The 20,242-nt window shown below is 43.2% G+C and overlaps 1 protein-coding gene across 3 annotated transcripts in view; it reads right to left on the bottom strand.

Annotated features, from left to right (window-relative positions):
- cblb (Cbl proto-oncogene B, E3 ubiquitin protein ligase) overlaps window positions 1-20,242 on the bottom strand; it is a 101,447-nt gene that overhangs the window by 59,016 nt on the left and 22,189 nt on the right. For all 3 annotated transcript variants that reach the window (XM_006800536.3, XM_035911955.2, XM_087847127.1), the window contains 2 exons: window positions 13,644-13,800; window positions 8,879-9,000 (listed from right to left, as the gene is read on the bottom strand). In XM_006800536.3, the coding sequence (XP_006800599.1) occupies window positions 8,879-9,000; window positions 13,644-13,800 (279 nt within the window). The remainder of the gene's footprint in view (window positions 1-8,878; window positions 9,001-13,643; window positions 13,801-20,242) is intronic.

Genomic DNA, 20,242 nt, shown 5'->3' with positions numbered 1-20,242 from the left:
TCATTTAAAGCTCCACTGGAATTCTTATTATGTATGTATTTATACACACACACACACACACACACACACACACACACACACATATACCTGTAGTTTATATTAGGGCTGGACAGAACTAGTTTAGCCTGGAAACTAAACTCGATCTTGACCACTGGTTATATTAAACAATTTCTTTCCTCTACTGGCTGTTAAAGAAAAAGAACAACAACAATAACAACGACAAATAAAATAAAAAAACTAAGAAAATACAACTTATCCCATTATCTAAGATACATTGTCGATGTACCACAAAAAGGGATCCCAGACCTGATCAAAAATATCTTCTCTCCCCTTAACTCTGTGCGTAACCTGTTCATATAATGCCATCTTGGACATTTGTTCAGTCCATTCCCTGAAACAACAGGGGTTAGATGACTTCCAGTGCCTCAGTCTTATCCTGCATCCTGTTATGAAAGCCAAACACACCCATAGTCTTCCAGTGAGAATAATACTGAAACCAGCTTCTTCCAACTATCCTCTGAAATTTGAATCCCAAGATTATTCTCCCAGCACAGCCTCAGTCCCTCCAGATGGGGAGAGTGTTCCTCTCTGAAGATCCCATAAAATTTGGATGCTCTGATTCTATTGATGCCAGGAGCAGTGAACACCTCCTGAATACTAGATGGAGGGTCTGGATTATTGTTCAAAATGGCTTTAATACAGTGTCTAACTTGAAAACACCTCCAAAGTTCCCTTTAATCAAGATTAAATTCTTGTCTGATTTCCGCAAACGATTTCATGCCAGTTTGCCCAAATAAATCCCCCACTTGGTTGATACCTGCCCTAACCCAAGCCTCCCATCTGAACGGTTTCTTACCAACTAATATTTTCTTATTACACCAGATAGAGGCTCTAGAGGTAAGAAAGGGGCTAGTGTTGATAAATTGGTGAGCTCTAAACCAGGTCTCTTGTATATAAGCCAACACTGGATATTTTCTCTGAGTGAAAAAGACTTCTTAAGGTGTAGGAGCCACAAGACTTCAATCGCCACCCATGACGGCTTCTCCCTATACAATGTTATGTAACGATAAAAAATTGAAACATCGCGATAGAATATGGGTAAAACATGCCTGCGCAAATGAACCAGCTGGTAGTTAACGAGGGACACCTGGAATGGCTAACCGAAGGTCGGACGGTCCTGATCCCCAAGGACCCCAAGAAGGGACCAGTCCCCTCCAAATACCGACCACTAACCTGCCTCAGTACTAGATGGAAGCTCCTATCAGGCATCATATCGGCTAAGATGAACAGGCACATGGGTCAATACATGAGCGGGACACAGAAAGGAATTGGCAAGAATACCAGAGGCGCAAAACACCAGCTACTGGTAGACAGAACAGTCAGCCGAGACTGCAAGACCAGACTGACCAACCTGTGCACTGCCTGGATTGATTACAAGAAGGCCTATGACTCAATGCCCCACAGCTGGATACTGGAATGCCTAGAATTGTACAAGATCAATGGGACCCTAAGAGCCTTCATCAGGAACTCAATGGGGATGTGGCGTACAACACTAGAGGCCAACTCCAAGCCCATAGCACAAGTCACCATCAAGTGCGGGATCTACCAAGGAGATGCTCTGTCCCCGCTGCTGTTCTGCATAGGCCTGAACCCCCTCAGTGAGATCATTAACAAGACTGGCTACGGATACCGACTACGGAACGGAGCAGTTGTCAGCCACCTCCTGTACATGGATGACATCAAGCTGTATGCCAAGAGTGAACGAGACATCGATTCCACACCACCAGGCTATACAGCAATGACATTGGAATGTCGTTCGGGCTGGAGAAGTGTAGTCGGATGGTAACAAAGAGAGGGAAGGTAGTCAGAACTGAGGGGATTGAACTACCAGAAGGCAACATTGCAGACATAGAGGACAGTTACAAGTACCTGGGGATCCCGCAGGCGAATGGGAACCATGAAGAGGCTGCTAGAAAAGCTGCAACCACCAAGTACCTGCAGAGGGTCAGGCAAGTCCTGAGGAGTCCTGCTGGGGTAATAGGCTGGCCAAAGGAGGAGATAGAAGCCACTGACATAAAGACAAGAAAGCTCCTTACCATGCATGGAGGGTTTCACCCCAAGTCCAGCACCCTGAGGCTGTACGCTAAGCGGAAGGAAGGGGGTCGGGGACTGGTGAGTGTCAGGGACTGGTGAGTGTCAGCACCACAGTCCAGGATGAGACAACGAACATCCAAGAATACATCACAAAGATGGCCCCAACTGACAGCGTGCTCAGTGAATACCTCAGGCAGCAGAAACCCAAGAAAGAGGAGGGAGACGAGGAACCATCATGGAAGGACAGGCCCCTGCACGGTATGTACCACCGGCAGATAGAGGAGGTGGCTGATATCCAGAAATCCTACCAGGGGCTGGACAAAGCTGGACTGAAAGATAGCACAGAGGCACTAATCATGGCAGCACAAGAACAAGCTCTGAGTACAAGATCCATAGAGGCTGGGGTCTATCACACCAGGCAAGACCCCAGGTGCAGGCTGTGTAAAGATGCCCCAGAGATGATCCAGCACATAACAGCAGGGTGCAAGATGCTAGCAGGCAAGGCATACATGGAATGCCATAACCAAGTGGCCGGCATAGTGTACAGGAACATCTGTGCCGAGTATAACCTGGAAGTCCCGAGGTCAAAATGGGAAATGCCCCCAAGGGTGGTGGAGAATGACCGAGCTAAGATCCTGTGGGACTTCCAGATACAGACGGACAAAATGGTGGTGGCTAACCAACCGGACATAGTGGTGGTAGACAAACATAAGAAGACGGCCGTAGTGATCGATGTAGCGGTTCCGAATGACAGCAATATCAGGAAGAAGGAACACGAGAAGCTGGATAAATACCAAGGGCTCAGAGAAGAGCTCGAGAGGATGTGGAGGGTGAAGGTAACGGTGGTCCCCGTGGTAATCGGAGCACTAGGTGCGGTGACTCCCAAGCTAGGCGAGTGGCTCCAGCAGATCCCGGGAATAACATCGGAGATCTCTGTCCAGAAGACTGCAGTCCTGGGAACAGCTAAGATACTGCGCAGGACCCTCAAGCTCCCAGGCCTCTGGTAGAGGACCCGAGCTTGAAGGATAAACCGCCCGCAGGGGCGGGCTGGGTGTTTTTATATATATATATATATATATATATATATATACACACATATGAGAAGCTGCTGCCTGTGAGTTTGCTGCAGACAGAGGAGAGCTTAAGTTTGACCAGGTACCAAAGCAAATCATTCGTACTGTACAAATAATGTAAATATGACGGTGTATCACAAAAGATTGATATCAAACTGATCACTTGGTTGCGTTACTTGCTCTTCGAGTGAATCAACAAATGGATAAATAAAAAGCCAAACAACAATGCTGATTTTTTAGAGAGCCTTAGCTTACATTTCATATTTTCAGTTGTTACCCTCCACGGCTAAACAAACTCTCTAAATCGGTTTCAGTTGTGTACTGATGAACACAACAATGGACATAAGGAGCTTCTTTCAAAGAAAAAACTCAGGTAGATGTTATTTTATATATTATGCTTTGTATGTTGTTCAGTATATTTCTATGTAAAACAAGAGGAATTTCAATATACAGCAGTATATTCACAGTTGAAACCAGATATCAACATACACTTTAGGGAGAAAACATAAAAACTTTTTTTTTTTTTACTGTTAAACATGAATTTAGAGTAAACTTGTTTTGTTTTAGATAAATAAATGTTGAAATATCTTTGAATTAGTTAAATGTCAGAATAAAGAGAGACAGAGCTGTCTATTTTAATCACTTTCATCAAATTTAGGAGTACATATACACTAAGTTTATTGTTAATTAATAAGAAAACGCCAGACGATTCCATTCTGAGCTTAAGAAGCTTCTGATAGGTTAGTAGAGTCCATGTGAGTAAATTGGTTGCACACCTGTGGATGCATATAAGGCCCCCCAACACACAGAGCCTGTTTCTTTGACATGGGAAAATCAAGAGATATCAACCAAAACACCAGGAAAAGAATTGTGGACCTCCATAAGCGTGGCTCAATTTTGAATACATTTTTGGTCCATTTGCAATTAAGAAATACAGACAATTTCTCTCTTTACTCTTAAAGTTGACAAATATGTTTTTAAATTTATCAATCTAAAAAAATAAACATTTAGTTTGATTTGATGTTACAATTGAAAAAGTGTTTGTGTTTTTATCTGAAGAGTATGTAAATATCTGGTTTCCACTGTATATTTGATGATGTTGGTGTTTGGCTTGATTGTCAGCACAAAGAGGGAGAGAGAGGAGCAGAGAGGGAGAGAGAGAGGAGAATGAGGACAGAACAGAGATGGAACAAGAGCAGGTGAGACACACATGTTAGTCAAATGGTTGTTTGCGAAAACTCATCAGAACATGTTCTCTAGTACCTAGTGTAACTTTTTAGATACCATTTGTTACTTTTCAAATTCTATATTTATTAAGTTATGCAGGCTTGTTTGCACAACAAGGCTAAATAATTATATAAACTTTTCTGAATTTAAATAGTGTACTTTGGTAGAATTAAAAAATAAGTGTAGTGCAGATCTATGATGAGTTTTAGTGCTACTATCATGGTAAATGGTAAATGGCCTGCATTTGTATAGCGCTTTTCTAGTCCTTAAGGACCCCAAAGCGCTTTACACTACATTCAGTCATTCACCCATTCACACTCACATTCACACACTGGCGATGGCAAGCTACATTGTAGCCACAGCTGCCCTGGGGCGCACTGACAGAGGCGAGGCTGCCGGACACAGGCGCCACCGGGCCCTCTGACCACCACCAGTAGGCAAACATGGGGTTAGTATCTTGCCCAAGGATATTTGGCATGCAGCCAGGAGGCAGCCTGGGATCAAACCACCGATCTTCTGATTAGTGGCTGACCTGCTCTGCCACCTGAGCTACATCTAGTTTTGATTCTGGTTCTTTTTTGGTTAAGTCCTAAGTAGTCCTGATTTTGAACTGTTGTAGTCCTGTTTTAATTCCGGATCAGTTCTGGGTCTGGTTGAATTGGGGTTTAGTCCCTGTGTCTTGATACAGCTCTTGCTGCTTAATTTGTTCTGCCTTGCTGCTTAATTAAAAAAATAGTTTAAGGTGTCCTGCATATGTGACATATATATATTTTTCCTACATGAAGTCATTCTTTTTTGAACAAAACTCAAAACAGAGCCTAATAATCTTTCAGTCATTTCTACCCTCACTTAATTTCCTTTCGCTGCTCAGCTCTCACACAGTGGCTCAGCTATGCTCCAATCCCTCCATATTGTGGCCAATCACATGCAAGGATATAGGATAATATCATTATGTGAAAAACAGAGAGGGTGAGAGACGCGACAGTCAAGTGCAGCGTGTGTCTGTCCTCTCAGTAAGTGAGTGAGACAGTAGACAGCGGTGAGGAGGGCTGTGCGAAAGCAAAAACACATAACACCTGTAAACGAAGCAGCATCTGGCTGCAGTTTAAATACTTTTTTTGTCTCGGTCTTGGTCTTGGTCTCCTCTCGTCTCGACTTGGTCTCGGTCTTGGTCTCGGTCTCGTCTCGGTCTCAATACCCTCTGGTCTTGGTCTTGTCTTGGTCTCGGATTAGGCGGTCTTGACTACAAGTCTAGGGATTAGTACTGGGTGGGAACACTACACTACTACACTTGACTGAATGAACAAACCACTAGTAAAAAGGGGTGTAAAAATATTTTAATTTATTATTTTCAAACTGGAAATATGAGGCAGTACTTCTAGAAAACTGTTTTGTCACACATAAATCTGAAGTCATTGGTTGACAAGAACCTGGAGACAGAGCAAGGGGTTTCCTTTTAGAGGTTGAATAAAGTGTTTTGCTGATCAACTTCTATCTAAAGCCTTTGGCTTATTAGGTGTTAAAGGACTAAGGAGACACAGTCACTGATGGCTGTGGCTTAAAAGAGGAGAACCAATGGGGAGAGAAGTGGAAGGTCCTATTAGGGGTGGGCGATATAAACGATATACGATAGAAACGATATAAATTTGGCCAACGATAGAGATTTTGACTATACCGCTCTATCACGATAGCGCATGTTGATGATGTCATCAAGCTGCGCCTGTTTTGGTCGAAAAGCATTGCAGCGGCTACAACCATTATCATCTGCAAATTATGCCGGGCGACAGTCATAGCAAAGAGATGAAGCACTTTTGAAATATGGGGAAAGCCAAAAACTGCGCTTCCTCCACTTCCGTAACATTGATTCATTAATGTTGAATTCTCTCGTAGCTGCTCTATTCCCATGTTGTTGCAGTATATTAATAACTAACCTCGTATTGTGGATGAATAATCTTAGTTGGTCTCCTGACTGAAGTTTGCCCCGTGTATAGCATCCTGCTATACAATTGCATTTGTCCCTGACCACCAGAATCCCTCACGTTAACTTTTAATGAGTGGAAAAAAAGTTGGCGTTTATCCTCCAGCTTCACTGTGCTAATGTTATGCTAACACAGCTGTGTCGCTAGCAATCACGTAGCACAACATTATATACCAGGTAGTCCAACTTTGGTAACCCTGCAAACGCCACTGCTGTTTAGTTTCCTGTCTTCATTTATGTTGGAAGTGGTAGCAGAGCTGTACGTTTTAATTAGTTTGAAAAAAACCAAAGTTTTGGACCCAGATTACTCTGCGAAGCTCCTCACTACGGCCGCCGTAATGCTCTGACAATCCATCAAGCAGTGCGGCTTACCAAAGTTGTACTAAAACATTTTTTAACAGATTTCTGCACGCCAAAATCGATTCAAGGTCAGTAAGCACAACCAGAATTCATACATAAGGAACACTCTCGATTTTTGAGAAAATTAAAGGATTTTAAGTGTGTCTTATAGTGTGGAAAATACGTTATACAGAAGAAAAGAATATATCGCGATATATATCGTTACCGCACATGCTTCAAATTATATCGCGATATGAATTTTAGGCCATATCGCCCAGCCCTAGGTCGTATAGTACGATCTAATACTGTTATATAATTCGATAAGACCAGAGGATTCCAAGAACATCACTAAAGACGAGCTCAGAAACATTAGCATAACAGGTTGCTAGCATATTTTTAGACCTGGTCTTAAATTGAGGGAATTGAGGGATTTTCTTATGCAAATGAAACCGCAAAGTATAAGGTATGTCTGTGAAGGTTCTCAGTCATCCAGGTCATTGTAGTCTAAGAAGCTTGGAAAGAAAAAAGAATCTGGACTTCTTTTAGCTGTTTTCAAGTTGCTTTAAGTTCAAGCAACTTAAAGAACTCCAGATGCTTTTTTCTTTCCAAGCTCCTTAGACAAAGTATAAGGTAGAACAATCTAAAAGCAAAAAGTCAAGGCATAATTAAAAACAAAATTCAATTCAATTTTATTTATATAGCGCAAAATCACAACAACAGTTGCCCCAAGGCTCTTTATATTGTAAAGCTCTTTATTGCTTTACATTGTAAGGTAAACACCCTACAAAAATACAGAAAACACAGAAACCCCCAACAATCAAATTACCTCCTACAAGCAAGCGCTTTGGTGACAGTGGGAAAAACTCCCTTTTAACAAGTGGAGGAGAAGGAGGAACATAATTCTGATTCTTTCTTTTTTCCCCCACAGTTTGTCGATTCAGTTTTCTTGTTGTTTTTTCTTTTTTTCTTTTTTTCTGCAGATCAGTGAACTTCTGCCAACCTTTACTTCTGAAAAATGTTTTTATTTTTTTCCTTTTTTGTTGCCTATTTTTTGTTGATGCCATGAAAGTCAACCTGAGCTAATGTTTTTCTTAAAATGTTACATTGTTTTCAATGTCACATGTGTTTTCTTTATTCTACTGTGAATAATATATTTGCAAATCATTACATTCCACTTTTATTTATAGTTTAGATTTGAGCTAAGATAGGTATAATATGGATGGGCTTTTTACCATCTGGCGTATCCCAGTAAAGTGTGTGAGTGTGTTTTCTGTTTTTTAAATGAGTATCATGTAGTGGCTCATCAGATATGACTGTCCTCACCCACACAGTTATGTGGTTCTGCTTATGTGTTCCAGTGTTGGTTTGCAGCATGATATCTGCAAGAGTCACTTCATAGGCAGTACCCTTTATATTTGGATACTCACACCAGCCCCCTTCCATGCTCATATACACAGAGACCTGTCCTGTTATTACCTGCTCTACCATACCAAAACAAAAGACCTGCTATTCAGAAGCTCAAGGCTATACAAGCTGCTGGGAAATAAGTTAGGGTATTTTTAAAGCTACTTTCTGTGCCATCCAGGAAGATTGCAGGTGCACTTTTTTGTTGGTATCTTGGTTCAGATGCTAAATTGTAAAGCAGTTCAGATGTTTGTGGTGTAGGTGCCACTCTTTGTTTTTTTCTCTTCCTTCCAAAACAAAGCCAATGTATATTTTATAGTCATTTCTATATGAAACCTAAAAGAACACATGGAGACAGAGCAAGGGGTTTCATTCCATATAAAATCAACCAAATTGTTTTCCCAGCTGAAACAAAGGGACCAGCAGGACTCACTGAAAACTAGCATACTATGAATATTAAGTCACAAATGCTCAAAGTGCAAACCTGGTTAAAATTATGTGCCATATTTTGTGTCATATTCTTTATGCCAGTATTTTTGAGCAATCTAAGCCGAAATAAGCTAAATTAGAGTTAACTGCATTAAGCAGAAGTGTCATAGCAGTTGGAAAGTCCGCTCTACAGCTTGGTAAAATAAGTAACAGGGACAGAACAAATGGCAAAATAAAATTTTTACAAGTTAAGGAAGCAATGGCAGTATCCATTCATCCTGAGACCCTCTGTGATCCAGCCCTTTCTGCATGCTGAAATTGAAGGATTACATACCTGCCAGGCTTGTTGATGTACTTGTGCAGTCGAGCTTTGACTTCATCATAAGTAAGGAAGGCCATATAGCCAGGGTGTGTCACCGCTAGGAAATTCCAGTTCCTCAGAATCGATCCCCAAGGCTGAAAAAAAAAACCCCATGTTATTGTGGTTATGCGGTTTTTGTAAGTATTAATGTTTTATATTGTAAACATAAAGTAAACGGAAGTTGGGTCATGTATAACAGCATACACTCATTGCGTTGCCTCTTCAAGGTAAACAGTTCCTTAGGTATGGGTACCGGTATCTGACGGTTCTGACATAAACTGTAGTAACCAGACCGAAAAGCAGCGCACATTTCGGTGCTTTATTTCGGTGCTTTTTTTTCCTGAGATGTCAGACACTTTGGATTTCAGCAAATCATTTTACCTTTGCAAGCGTAGTAGGCGGGGCCAGGTACGTACGTTCTTTTAGAGCAGAGCTACAGATTAAAAACGCCCAAGGCAAAGCGGTCAAAAGTCTGGCTGTACTTCACAGCAAAAGATGCAAACTCAGCAGCCTGCAACAAGTGCTTTAAGGTGATACTGTGCAAAGGAGGTAACTCCTCGAATCTGTTGAAACGTATAGCGTTTTTTTAAAAGCCGAGAAATGCGCCATATTTGATAGCTTGCTGCGAGACCTCACACCGTGCACATCTACTGCGGGTGTGGTTCCTGTTATCGGTCCCGGAGTTAGCAACATCCCCCAAAAACCCGAAGAGGAGAGTCCTGGCCCCTAGCCCTGCCAGTGTAGCAGGAATGATGATGGATGATGATGGCAGCAGCAGCCGTTCTTCTCTGGGTCAGTAGCTTAATGTTGTCCGTGTGTAATTTACGTTGAGTGAGCTAACCACGTTATTAAATTAATGCATGTAAGGTGAACTAGCAAACACCGTCGTAGTTACATGCGGCTGTCTTCTTGTTTGATGGCAGATACTCCCTTCACCCTGGACAAAAAGGCTAAAATGACCAAAGAAAAAGTGGAAAACAGCTAAACATGAGAGGTTTTTGGACAAAGTTTGTGTTTTTTCCATTGATTAAGCACTGCTTCCAGCCAAGAGTGATACCATAAGTCCCCTATAGCTGCAGAAAAGGCTAACATTGTTATCTTTTTACAAAAAAACAGCTAAACATGAGAGGTTTTTGGACAAAGTTTGTGTTCTTAATTTTTTAAGCACCGGTTCAAGCACAGTTTAAACACCACCACCGTTTCAAAAGTACCAGTTTGGTACTGGTATCGGATAAAACCTAAACGATACCCATCCCTACTGTTCCTTGCTGAGGGACCAGACAAAGAGTGATTTAAAAAGAAATCCATAAAGGAGGCAAAACCATGGCGCCCCAAGAGGCAGACATGTTTGCTTGCTCTGCTCTGAGATGCCAACTTGTTGTTTGTGGTTGTTTGCTTTTGTTCTTTTTGCACTAGATAAGTGTTGTGCACTGTTAACATAGCCGAGACAGGCACTACTGGATTTCGGTAACTCACACAATCTTCTGGACTTTACCCTTCCACCGGAGTTTCAAGTCATTGTTCGCCCAGGTAGACACCAGGGACTGCAGACTCACTCTGTATACCAAGGAAACTGGACTGCAGCCTCCGGTAAGGCAAACTCCATGATGCCACCAGCGCATTACAGACAACTGGATCAACAGTCAGATACGAGACATGCTGCATACTCGATCTCTTGCATTTACATGAGGCAATGAGACATAGTACAAAGCTGGGAAGTATGGACTGAGGAAAGCCATTACAGCAGCTAAGAGGCAGTACAGAAGTCTGCCTCTTAGCTGGATGGCTTCTATTCTTCTGCTGACCCCGGGCGGATGTGGCAAGGCTTGCGCACATCACAGAGTACAGGGCCACCGTCAGCACCATCAGACCTCAATGTATTCTACACCCACTTCGAGACCCTCCAACCCCCTCAGACCTTCCAGACCTCCCGGACCTTCCAGACCTCCCAGACCTTCCAGAACCCCCAGATCACCCATGTGACTGGCTACAGGACTTTCCCAGTCCGACAGGACTTCAGCCAGCACTATTACAAACACTGGCATTCCACAGGGTTGCGTCCTCAGTCCTGTCCTCTACACCCTGTACACCCACAACTGTGTTGCCTGCAATAGGGATAACACCATACTGAAGTTCGCGGAAAACACTGCAGTGATTGGTCGCATCACTGGAGGGGACGAAGTGGCTTATAGGAGAGAGGTGGCCGGTCTGGTGTCATGGTGTGAAGACAACCTCAACCCTCAGCACTCATAAGACAAAGAGATGATAGTGGACACGGGAAAGAAGAGGAGGCCTCACCAGCCGCTGTTTATCTGGGGGCGTTAAGTGGAGAGGGTGAGCAGCTTTAGATACCTAGGCGTCTACATCATTGAGGACCTCACCTGGACACTGAACACCACACAGCTGGTCATGAAGGCTCAGCAGTGGCTGTATTTCCTAAGGAGGCTGAGGAAATTTGGTATGTCGGCCAAGATCCTCAGCAGCTTCTACAGCTGCATTGTCGAGAGCACACTGACCAAGTTGCATCACTGCATAGTATGGCAGCACTACTGCTATGGACCGCAAACGCATGCAGAGAGTGATAACAACTGTGGAGAAGATCACCAGGACTGTACTGCCCTCTCTGCAGAGCATCTACCATCGCAGAGTCCAGAGGAGAGCTGGTTCCATCCTCAAAGATCCCACACACCCCCAACACGGACTGTTCACACTTCTGCCATCGGGACGGTTTTAGAAGTGTGAAATCCAGAACATCCCGACTCAACAACGCCTTCTTCCCCACTGCTATCAGACTCAGAACAGCTGACCTATTTTAACAGTAATAATAATTTTTGCACACTCTGCACACAAATCTGTTTGCAAAATTTGCTCACAGTGTGTGGACAGCAGAGAAAGAATTTCATTGCACAGAGAAATGCTTTTCTTTGTACACATGACAATAAACAATTTGAATTGAATTGAATCGAATTGAAAATATTCAATCACCCTCCTTAAGTCAGGTTTGTGGAGGGAACTTGACATAGACCATCCGGTGGCCGGAACTTAGCCTTAGCCTCCTGTATGCCTACCACCCGCAGAAGGCACTGAGGGGGTCAGGTGCATTGTGTCATGGGTAAGGATCAAGGGCGGGGGCCCTGGCAAACCGATCTACAGCTATTGAGGTTGACTACTGGGACACAAAACTCCTCTCTTATAGGGAAGGACCCTGAGCAAGTGCGTGACGTTGAGAGATACCAACTAAATATAGTCAGGGTCACCTCAACATACCACTCTGACACTGGAACCATTCTCCTGAAGAGTCACGGACTCTGTTATAGTCTGGAGTTACCCTTGGTGACACGTAATGGGCAGGGGTAGGTATTCTTGTATCCTCTCGTTTTGCTGCTTGTACACTGGGGTTCATGTCATTGGACAAGATGGCCATTTCCCTGTACCTTCGGGCTAGGGAACGGGTCCTGACTGTTGTATGTGCTTATGGGCCTAACGACAGTTCAGAGCACCCAGCCTTCTTGGAGTCATTGGGTGAGGGTGTTCTTGGTGCTTGTCATGGTGGTAATCTCCGAACCAGATGTTGGAAACTGGAGGTGAAGGGACCCATCAAAGCTGAAGAAGGAGTCCTATTGGGCTTGGTTAGCCTGTGGGACTTTGGAAACAGCTGACGGGTACTAGAAGGCCAACTGGAATGCAGCCTGGGGTGGTAGCTGAAGCAAAAACTCAGGGGAGTTTGGTGAAGCCATGGAAAAAAACTTTTGGTCTGTCTCAGAGCAATTCTGGTAAACCATTCGGCAACTCAGGGAGGGAAAGTGGTGCTCTACTCACTGATCTCAAGTGGGAATACAGTTAGGTATCCTCAATCCCACTGACACCTCTTCCATAGAGGAAGCAGTCTGTGAATGAGAGGGACAACTCGCCCCTCACTAGGGACAAGGTCACTGAGGCAGTTAACCAGTTCCTTGGTAGCCAGGTCCCTGGGGTGGATGAGGTTCGCCCGAGTTCCAAAAGGCTCTGGATGTTTTAAGGCTGTCCTGGCTGACATGTCCGGACTATATCGCATGGAGATCTGGAGTGGTACCTGTCTGGCTACAAAGCTGTTCAATCCTTATGTGACTACTGCAGGAGCTTGGTCCAATTTGCTGGCAATAAGTCGGACTCGCTTTCAATGTGTGTTGGACTCCCTTAGAACTGCACTTTTCCAAAGATTTGGTTCATAGTTTTTATGGACAGATTTTTTTAGGCGCCGCCATGTGGTGGTAGGCTTCTACTTTGGAGGCCTCAGAATCTCATCTCTGAATTTTGCAAAGGATGTGGCTGTGTTCATCAGGTGGCGGCCTCCAGTGCACAGGTGTGGAATTTTGCAAAGGATGTGGCTGTGTTCATCAGGTGGCGGCCTCCAGTGCACAGGTGTGCCAGGAATGGGGATCAACAAGTCCAAATTTGAGGCCATGGTCCTCAGCCGGAAAAGGGTGTAGTAATCATTCCAGGTCCGGGATGAGTTGCTGGCACAAGTTGATGAGTTTGGGTATCTCAGTGTCTTGGTTATGAAAGAAGGGAGTAGGAAACAAGAGATTGACAAACTGTGGCACCAGCGTCCTTGACTGGACTGCTGCCCCTGCCTCCCGGACCCAGATAAGCTGAAGAAAGTGAAATAAAACCAAACTACAGTCTAAAGTAAAAGGTCATATGAGTCAAAATAATCAGATTAAGTAGTTGGAAACTAATTTACTTGATATTGACCAACCTGGAAGAGGCGTGTGAAGATGTCAAACTCGAACACAGAAATGTAGTCATTGCAGGTGAGGTCAATGGTGGATTTGAGAGCCATAGCCTCCAGACCGCTGCTGATGGGATGTATGTCATGAAGGCACTGACGGAAGACTTTCCATGGCACTATTGTCCTGCAAAAGAACCAAGTCGTAAAAGTCACATACAGGATTGTGAGATATAAGTTAGATATCCAGACATGCATCTTTACTGATATAAATGTGCAAATTACCAAATGTATGTGGTGACTGTGATTAGCCACAGTGGGCCTTTAGACACTGGGCTTGCAGTCAAATCAGCAAAGTTACTTAAACACAACAGTATCTTATACCCTGACATAGTTTAAAACCTAATATTCAGCAATTAAAAAAAATGATTCAAATGTTCCCAAGATGCCAAATGCATTAACCACACTGTTCCAAAAAAATAGTAATGTCAAAGTATCTTACTGTATATTTTACAGTTTTGTACTGTCTTTCTAGAATATCATTACATTTACATAAGTAGACTGTGATTTTACATGTCAAAGGTAAAATAACATAACATCACTGTAAATATAGTAAAACACAATTTACTTGTTTTTTAAATATATTTTTTGTACATATTTAGATTGTAAAAATACATTCAGAAATGTATCATAATTTCACAAATATTTGTCTGTTATATGAGAGAATGATCTGTGAAATTCAAATGTAATACTATGGAAAAATATATAAAATGATCGAACAGTAATGAGAATAATCAATAATTAAAGGAGTATTTGAATTATAATTTGATTATAATCTGAAAATTCCATGTCATCTAGGTCTGATTCAATAATTCAGAGGAAACAAGTGAAAATATAATTAATAGGAATAAAAACAAAAAACAAACAAACATATAAAACATTGCACGGCCATGCTGTGCTAATTATATATTTTAAAAAATAAATGTAGAGGTAGGAATTGCAATTAATATAAATCTCAAAGTATTCACAACATTCCTGAACAGAAATAGGCCTCTGCACCTGGGGTGAGGGTGTGGCCATGAAAACAATGTGACATGCCATTGGATGTTGGGACACATAAAACATGACGCTAAGCATCGGCCAATGAATGTGAACTAACAACCACAAGATCGCGGGTATGGCTGTACTGTAGGAAAAAAACCCAATATAAAAGTATTTTACTGTGCATTTTACAGTTTTGTTCTGTTCTTCTAGAATATCATTAAAGTTACGTAAATAGACTGTGATTTCACATTTCAAATGTACATTAACGTTAAATCACTGTAATGCAATAAAACATAATTTTCATGATTATTAAATGTATCTGTCTGTACATATGCATATTTAGATTGTTAAAATACATTCACAAATGTATCATGACTTCACAAATATCTGTCCGTTATTTGAAAGATTGAACTGTTGAATTCAAATGTAATGCTATGGAAAAGTATATAACATGATTCCTATAAGCTTGTGTTACATCACATAAGTTTTATTATCATTACTATTTAGGGCAATAGTGGCTCAAGAGTTGGAAGTTCGCCTTGTGATCAGAAGGTTGCCGGTTTGAGCCCCGGCTCGGACACTCTCGGTATTGTGTCCGTGGTCAAGACTCTTCACCTACTGGTGATGGCGAGAGGGGCGATTGTGCGATATGGCAGCCTCGCCTCTGTCAGTCTGTCCCAGGGCATGCAATCCATTATTATTTAAACCAACTGTTAACTGTATATTTCTGTACATTTACGTATTATGATTCATATTGCCACATTCATTGACCTTGTTTATAGGTAATTCCATTGTTTCATCACGTTAAAATGTTCCTAATTTAATGTCTAAAAGCACTTGGAAAAGGCAGAATCCCAAGTAAAATTAGTGCAACAAACTATTTTCATTACTGAAAATGACTGTATTTTCATGGGAAAGTTATTTTCTGTTATTTTACTGTAGTATTTTGGCGCCCCAGCTGCCGGAATATTACAGTTTTTTTAGGATTTATTTTTTTTCCTATTTATAGATAATTTCATTGTTTAATCACATTAACATGTTCCTAATTTAATGTTTAAAACCACTTGAAAAGGCAAGATCCCATGTGAAATGGTGAGCTATATATATTTTATATGAGGTAGCTGGTGAAACTACGTCGGCGAGGATTCCGCGCGGCACTCCCCTCCATTCACCTCGCGAATCTCCGCCCTCTTCCAAACAAAGTCGACGAATTACTGCTCCGGACTAACAAGGACTTTGCATGCTCTGCTGCCCTCTGCTTCACTGAAACCTGGCTCAGTGAGCGAGTCCCAGATGCTGTCTTAAATCTGCCGGGCTTCCAACTTCACCGGGCGGACCGCGAAACAGAGCTCTCAGGGAAAACAAAGGGTGGTGGAGTCTGCTTCTACATTAATGAAGGTTGGTGTACTGATGTCACAGTGTTACAGAAACACTGCAGCCCACACTTGGAAAGTTTTTTCATCAACTGTAAACCTTTTTATTCACCGCGGGAGTTTTCTTCCTTCATGCTGGTCGGAGTTTACATCCCTCCACAGGCCAACGCGAACAACGCACTGTGCGAGCTGGCTGACCAGATTACTACCCTGGAGAGGAAATTCCCAGATTCCTTTACAATTATTCTTGGGGATTTTAACAGAGCAAACCTAAACTACGAACTCCCTAAATACAGACAGCATATAGACTGCCCCACCAGGGACAACATCATACTGGATCACTGCTACACCACTCTAAAAGATGCCTATCACACTGTGCCCCGGGCAGCTTTGGGACATTCTGATCACTGCATGGTCCATCTTATTCCAGTTTATAGGCAAAAACTCAAACGTGCGAAGCCTGTAGTCAAAACTGTGAAGAAGTGGACTAACGCAGCAAAGCAGGAACTGCAGGACTGTTTTGACTGCACTGATTGGACTGTTTTTGAAGCTGCATCTGAGAACCTAGATGAGCTCACGGACACTGTGACATCATACATCAGTTTCTGTGAAGATGTGTGTGTGCCAACAAAGACCTTTTGCACATACAACAACAATAAACCATGGTTCACTCCTAAACTCCGGCATCTTCGTAAGGCCAAGGAGGAGTGGTGACAGGGCCCTGTACAAGCAAGCTAGGAACACACTGACCAAGGAGATCAAAGCAGCTAAAAGGATCTACTCCCAGAAGCTGGAAGAACGGCTCTCAGCCAACGACCCAGCGTCAGTGTGGAGGGGCCTGCAGGTAATCACCAGCTACAGACGCCCCCCACCCACTATTGAAGCAAACAAAGACCTAGCAAACGAGTTAAACACTTTCTACTGCAGGTTTGAGACGGACAGACTCCCACGCCCCACCCTCCCCTCCCCAGGGACATTGCTTCAGACATGGACCCCCAACACACTTTCCACCTCTCCCCCCTTCACCCTCCCCCTCCCCAATCCAGTCTCAACGACCACCCCCACCTTCCCCAATCCAGACCTAACGACCACCACCACCCTCCCCAATCAAGACTCAACAACCACCCCCACCCTCCCCAATCCAGACTCAACAACCACCCCCACCCTCCCCAATCCAGACTCAACAACCAGCCCCACCCTCCCCAATCCAGACCCAACGACCACCCTCTCCAATCGAGACTCAATGACCTCCACCACACCTCTCACCCCCCTTTCCTCCTCCCTGCAACTCAGAATACACACTGAGGATGTGAGTCGACTATTCCAGAAACAGAAGCCCAGGAAACCCCCCGGACCAGACGGCGTCTCAGCCTCCTGCCTCAAGACCTGTGCGGAACAGCTGGCTCCCATCTTTACTCGCATCTTCAACAGATCCCTGGAGCTGTGTGAAGTTCCCTCCTGCTTCAAACGCTCCACCATCATCCCTGTTCCCAAGAAACCCACCATCACAGGACTGAATGACTACAGACCTGTCGCCTTGACGTCTGTGGTCATGAAATCCTTCGAACGACTGGTGTTAGCCCATCTGAAAGACATTACAGGCCACCAGCTGGACCCTCTGCAGTTTGCCTACCGGGCAAACAGGTCGGTGGATGATGCAGTGAACATGGGGCTGCACTACATCCTGCAACACCTCGACCACCCGGGAACTTATGCCAGGGTCCTGTTTGTGGACTTTAGTTCGGCTTTTAACACCATTGTGCCTGAACATCTCTCCTCCAAACTCTCCCAGCTCAGCGTGTCACCAGCTACCTGTCAGTGGATCACCAGCTTCCTGACAGACAGAAAGCAACAAGTGAGGCTGGGGGAGATCACCTCTGAAACTCGGTCCCTCAGTATTGGTGCCCCTCAAGGATGTGTCCTCTCACCACTACTGTTCTCCCTCTACACTAATGACTGCACCTCCAAGAACTCAGCTGTTAAACTCCTAAAGTTTGCAGATGACACCACTGTCATTGGCCTCATTCAGGATGGTGATGAGTCTGCATACCGGCAGGAAGTTGAGCGGCTGGTACTCTGGTGCAGTCAGCACAATCTGGAGCTGAACACTCTTAAAACTGTCGAGATGACAGTGGACTTCAGGAGATATCCCTCAACTCTGCTCCCCCTCACCATATCAGACAGCCCTGTGTCGACTGTGAAGATCTTCAAGTTCCTGGGTACAACCATCTCCCAGGACCAAGTGGGAGACCAACATCAACTCCATCCTCAAAAAGACCCAGCAGAGGATGTACTTCCTGAGACAACTGGGGAAGTACAGTCTTCCACAGGAGCTGCTGATCCAGTTCTACACTGCGGTCATTGAGTCTGTCCTGTGCTCCTCCATCACAGTCTGGTATGGTGCAGCCACTAAACAGGACAGGAGCAGACTGCAGCGGACTGTACGGGCATCAGAAAGGATCATTGGCGCCCCCTGCCCTCCATCCAGCATCTGTACCTCTCAAGAACCAGGAAACGGGCAGGGAAAATCATCACAGACCCCTCACATCCTGGACACAGACTTTTTGATCTGCTGCCCTCTGGCAGATGGTACAGAAGCCTGCAGACCAGGACCACCCGACATAGGAACAGTTTCTTTCCCCTCGCCATCTCCCTTCTTAACAGTTGACCTGTCACACTGCTCCCACTGCCAGACTGCAACTGCACCTTATGTACATTCTGTAGTATTCATTCCACCTCATTTCATTTCTGTATTTTATGTATATAAGTTTAGATTAGTTATTTATAGTTGGTTTACACAGCTTTGTGTATGTATGTGTAATGTATGTATATAGACACCTGTGTGTGTGTGTGTGATTTACATTGCTTGCTTGAGAGCCACCATCTACCGAAACCAAATTCCCTGTATGTGTCTGCACATATACTTGGCCAATAAACACGATTCTGATTCTGATTCTGAAATTAGCGCAACAAACTGTATTGTCATTACTGGAAATCACCGTATTTTTATGAGGAAGTAATTTTCTGTTATTTTACGGTAGTATTTTGGCGCCCGAGCTGCTGGAATATTACTGGTTTTTTAAGATGTTTTTTTTAACAGTGTAAATTACAAAAAGGAAAATACACAGAGGCAGTAAATATTAAACATTAAGCATTCTGGAACAAACAACATGTTTATGAACATAAGTGAGGATAAGACTGAGCAATATGCAACATCTTTTACCCAGCAACTGGTAAACCTAAACAATGAGGTAGCCTAAAATTTCAACAACACAGTAAAGATAACACAAACATTGCATGAACCAAATACTTTCTATGCCTAAATATCCTTTAGCAGCATACTAACACCAAGTTGCTCTCCGATGCATCCATCGGCGTGTGAATGGTGAGATAGAAAGCGCATAGATAATGGATGATGGTGTGAATGGAGCATTTTATATAAAGCACCACTGGTGCTCAGGTAGAGTACAAAAGTGCTATATAAGGTAAGAACCAGTAGATTTATTGACCTCTCGGGCAGAATGTTTACTGCACTGACAAGATGATGAATGCAACTCAACAGCAAAAATAGAAATATTAAAGTAAAACTTCTTTCAAGTGAAATTAATAATAGATGTGCGTGGGTGTGTAACTAATCAGCTGTTTGGGCTGTGTTTTATGGGGGGCTCTCTGGAAATGTGTATAAAAAACGAAGCAACCTTGTGGTCCCGTCCTGAAAACGGGACATTAGAAGACCCCAAAAAATGCAATCTATACTACTATATGAATTCCATAGATTTGAGTTTATATTCAGTTTTGGAAGGTAGAAGTTACCATATTTTTCGGACCATAAGGCGCATTAAGCGAAACAAAACAGGCAGATAAGTCAAACTTCACTCAACTCATTCTTCTTGGTTCCTCTATTTCCATACCATTGATTCATTAATGTTGAATTCTCTCGCAGCTGCTCTATTCCCATGTTCTGTACCTGAAAACAGGGTTTGATCTTTGGTTTCATTCTATAATACTGGACTTATTTTTCTACAAAGGTTTGAACTTTCAGAGCGTTTAAACAAGAGAGAAAAGTGTAAAAATGTTCATGCTTGTCTGAGAAAAGTGTATAAAGTGTGTAGTGAGGGGCTTTACAGCCTGAAAACATCAATAATAATTGTAAATAATAAAGCTGGCTATTTTGTGGATTTCACCTATCGTGGGTTATTTTTAGAACATAAC

The sequence above is a fragment of the Neolamprologus brichardi genome, chromosome 10 (assembly GCF_056152115.1).
Source record: "Neolamprologus brichardi isolate AB-2024 chromosome 10, ASM5615211v1, whole genome shotgun sequence".
In the NCBI taxonomy this organism is placed as follows: Eukaryota; Metazoa; Chordata; class Actinopteri; order Cichliformes; family Cichlidae; genus Neolamprologus; species Neolamprologus brichardi.
This window is presented reverse-complemented; position numbering and strand designations above follow the sequence as displayed.